The 4,431-nt window shown below is 40.9% G+C and overlaps 1 protein-coding gene across 1 annotated transcript; it reads right to left on the bottom strand.

Annotated features, from left to right (window-relative positions):
* Positions 1-1,461: 1,461 nt before the first annotated feature.
* irx3a (iroquois homeobox 3a) lies at positions 1,462-4,160 on the bottom strand. The gene is made up of 2 exons (XM_058089117.1): positions 3,681-4,160; positions 1,462-3,436 (listed from the first exon to the last, which is right to left on the bottom strand). The coding sequence occupies exons 1-2, from the start codon at positions 3,915-3,917 to the stop codon at positions 2,393-2,395; spliced, it is 1,281 nt and encodes a 426-aa protein (XP_057945100.1). The 5' UTR covers positions 3,918-4,160; the 3' UTR covers positions 1,462-2,392.
* Between the last annotated feature and the right edge of the window lie 271 nt (positions 4,161-4,431).

Genomic DNA, 4,431 nt, shown 5'->3' with positions numbered 1-4,431 from the left:
CCCCGCAGCTGGTGCATTCCACGTTCGTAGGATTTGTGTACTATGTTTTTTTTTTAATCCCTAATTTCATACAACCATATTGATGTCCCGTTTAGGTGATAACTCTCACGTGAGCAAACATCCTGTGATGTTCAAAACCACTTCCTGTCCACGGCGTTTATTTAGTTGTTTAGCTAGCTGATTGTTTTAATAGCCGCCATCATGCATCTCCACTATATATTCTTCTTCTTTTTCTTCTATCCGATTGTGTTTCATATGATGCCAGCCGTTACTTCCAGGACAGGAACAGGAACAAATGGTGGCGTTGCCGGGGTGGGGGTTTCGGGGGTGGGGGCTACAATCAGCTGATGATGGACTTATGAATATGCATGATGCTCTCAGACGGGGCCTCTTAAGGAGGATAGTAATTGATTGGACGGGTTGCTTTTATCCCCTCTTTTAACTTAATCTTGCCGACATTTCAACACACTCTTCTTTCACAATAACATGACAATTATTTATCATATTTTAGGGGGGTTATTTTTTAACTGTTAAATATGAATATAAAGATGGAAAATAAGATGGATTTTTATATAATGAAATGTGAGATTTTTTTAAAATATATATATATATATATATAATAAGATGAATGTCTCTTATTTTTCATCCCTTTCCGACACATTTTATACAACTTATTTTATGCGTTTTATAAACAATTTCATAATGTCAAGTAAAAAAATAAATAAAAATATTTCACGTAAAAAAACTATATTTGTATTTTTTTTTCTTTTCCCAAAACATAATTTAAATATTTCAACAAATGCAAAAAAAAAAAATATGAACCAATCAAGAAATACAATTTATTGTTATTTATTTTACTTTTGTCCCATTTTAAGGTTATGTACTTTTATTTAGGAAACATTTACTTCCAAAAATATATTTGTAAATTAGTCTTTGTGAAATTTTGGTTATATATTATAAGATTAATCTTTTTTTTTAGTCATTATTAGTGACAATGGCGTTTTTCAGTCATTATTACAGCCACAATATTTAACTCAAAATCACACATTTACTGACATTTTCTCAAAGGACAAATATATATTTTGCAGAATTTAAAGCTAAATAAGATTAGATGAGATAAAAGAATGCAGCTTTGAAGAAAAAAAAGTAAGTGTGTGTGTGTGTGTGTGTGTGTGTGTGGTTGCAAAGAATGGCTGTGCCTGTGCAGCAGACTGTAGAGGGAGCTCCAACACCAAGTTTTTTTTTTTGCATCCCACTTCCACGCCATGCAAATTCATGCTCACACTCCAGTGCATGGGGGAGCAAAGAAAAATAAATTATTAGTTTTACACCTGTGTTTGTTTACTATTATAGGCACATTGTTTTAATTGGGGAAATGACCTACACAAATGGAGAATGAGTTGCATAAAATTCATCTCCTGAGAAGGAATTTTTTTAGTAAAATAGTTCAATGCATCTTTTTCTATCAAGATAACCCCATAATATCAGCATTAAAATATATTTCCCCTAATTATAAATCATTCTTTTAACCTACAAAGAGAAAAAAAACAATTGCAAAAACAAAGCAACATCTTAAAGTTGCAGCAATTCATTTATTATTAGCCAAAAATATAGACTTTTCTTGTACAATTTGGTTCACAAGTATGTACATATTCTTAACTTTATATACAAAAAAACCCCATCAACAAATCCTCACAAATAAAAATGAAACGAAAGAAGAAGAAGAAGAAGAAAAAAAAGAAACAGACTACTCACATACATTATTACATTAGCAATTTTTTTTTACACAAGGACATGCTTACAATGTAGCTATACACAGATGGTATTATTATCTATTTTACATTCCATATTCAGATGGGGGGGGGTAAACTATATTTTTAAAAAGTAAATAAAGAGCTAAAACAGCAAAAAGTGACAATTGCCTTTGCAAAAAAAAACAAAAAAAGGAGATTTCTGTAGAAAAAAAACATGAGTGCACACTGCTGGATTTTTAAAAAAAAATTTAAAATTGTGTTTTTGAACCAGCCAAAGGCACTAAACTCTTAATTATTATGAATTATTTCCTATTATTATTATTATTATTATTATTAATGGAGCCTATCAGTGCATTGGACTGTTGCTTCTTGTAAACAATACTATTAATAATAGTCATAAAAGTGGAGAATGGTGCACAAAAATGTGAAAACAATAGAAATAAGGGACGTTATTATTATAATTATTCATATTTTAAATGCTTTCTGGTCAGCACTCACACACACACACACACACACACACACTCACACACACATCATGTTTCATGTGTGGCCTACAGAGGAAATAATCCAAAAGAAAAAAAAAGGGAGAGTAAAAGAGAAAACAAGTCTTTTTTTTTTTTTTTTTGGAGAGTGGGTTCTCAGTGTCGTGGGCCAGTACCTGTGACCGCAGTGTCCACACCGGCACCCTTGTCCTCTGTTGTCCTGCCGCCTCCGTACAGGGCCAGGCCGGTACAAGCGGCGCCGGCCTGGTTGCTGAGTCCCTGCAGGTAGTGGTGGTTGGAGTTGAGGAGAGCCAAGTGATGCGCCGAGAAGGCTCGGTTCGTCCACGTCTGGATCTTCCCCACGGGACACGACGACAGTGAGAGTCTGTGCGGGGCCATGAGGCTCTGAGCCGTAGAGGCCGCGGGGTTGCCGCCGCTCATCTGCGGGGATTTGCGAGGGTTGTCCGGCGCCGTTGCAGTCTCCGCCAGAGACCAGATCTTTGGTTTCTGAGCCGGGGCTTGGTTGTTCTCCGAGGGAGGGGAGCTGACTGAGACGGAGTTGAGTTTGTCCGCTTTGAGCTCCAAAGGGGAGCCGTGGTTGTGGTGGTGGTGGTGGTGGTGGATTTGGTGGAGGTGCTCTTTGCTTTGCACCGCCTTGAGAAACCTCTGCTCGGGTAAATCCTCATAACCCTCCGAACCCTCAGAGTCGCTCCTAGCGTCCAGTTTGAGTTCCGAATGCAGGTCGTCCTGCTCGTCCAGGTCGTCCTTGCTGCTTTCGATATTCTCCGTGTCGATGTTCTCCAGGTCTATCTCCTCCTCGTCCTCTCTCTTGTCGCCTTCCTCGCCTTCGTGGTCGCTGGGGTAGACGTTGCCCTCCTCGTCGGTGCGGTTCCGGGGCGCCCACGTCATCTTGTTCTCTTTCTTGAGTCTCCTCCGGGCGTTAGCGAACCAGGTGGAGACCTGAGTGAGAGTCATCTTGGTGATGATGGCGAGCATGATCTTCTCTCCCTTGGTGGGGTACGGGTTCTTGCGGTGCTCGCTGAGCCAGGCCTTCAGGGTGCTTGTGCTCTCCCTGGTGGCGTTCTTGGGCCTGGAGGGGTCGCCGAACTGGTACTGGCCGTACGGGTAGAAAGCCGGGTGGTGGTGAGCGAAGCCGGCGTGCTGCACCCCGGGACTGTCCTTCAGCTCGTACTGGGCACCCTGCACACATCCGAAGTAGTCAATATAAGCCATTTTTATTCACTTTTGTGTTCTTTTTATGTATTTAAGTCATATATCTTTCCGAAATTGTTTATTTAGTGTTTTCAAGTGATGTGTATTAATTTTTAAACCGAGTTCAACTCGAAACAAAGTTCAACACAAAGTTGGAAGGCACCGAAGGAAAGGAGAAAAAAAGCATAAAATGTGTTTTTTTTTTGTTTAAAGTTAATAAACTGTGACTTACCAGTTGATTAAAAATGGAGATATCGTTGGAATAAGGCAGGAAGGCTCCGTAGCCCTGAGCGGGCGCCGCGAAAGGGGCTCCGTACATGGACGACAGCACGTTGGAGAGAGCGCCCGACGGACTCAGCTCCGCGGCGGCTGCTGCTGCTGCGGCGGCCCGGGCGTTCCCTGCCATCCCCTGGCGCTCCGGAGGGTACATAGGCCGGATGTATTGGTAGCCCAGCTGGGAGAACGGCATGTCGGCTCGGGTGGGAAGGAGAGAGAGAGGGAAGCAAAGCGAGAAGAAGCAGGAATATCCACTTTTTTTTTCTTCTTCTTCTTCTTCTTCTTCTTCTTCCTCTCCTTGGTGTTAGAGTGAGCAAAGCATGGGGGCGAGTAGAAAAGTCAAAAAGGAGGAAGAGTGTAGTTCCAGTGGAAATGATCCGCTCTCCACTTCTTCTTCTTGCCTATTGATCTGCATGGACTAAGGTCAGGTCCTTACAGATTGCTTTAGATTATTGGGACTCCCTTGCTCAGATTGACATTTCTAGTCCTTTACAAGCCCCGCCCCTTTCTCTAATCTCACTCCCTCTTTTCTCGCTCTCTCTTTTTCTCTCTCTCTCTCTCCTCCCTCCTTGACATCCTATTTCAATCTCATTTTTTTACATTTCATCTCCTATTTATACACATATTATTGTATTTAAACCATTTTATAAACACTTGAATGTTTTAAACACCATTCCCACCACAATAATATCCGGAAATGGACAAAA

Source organism: Doryrhamphus excisus, chromosome 12 (assembly GCF_030265055.1).
Source record: "Doryrhamphus excisus isolate RoL2022-K1 chromosome 12, RoL_Dexc_1.0, whole genome shotgun sequence".
In the NCBI taxonomy this organism is placed as follows: domain Eukaryota; kingdom Metazoa; phylum Chordata; class Actinopteri; order Syngnathiformes; family Syngnathidae; genus Doryrhamphus; species Doryrhamphus excisus.
The sequence above is the reverse complement of the archived record's forward strand: the minus strand, read 5'-3'. Positions and strand labels throughout refer to the sequence as shown.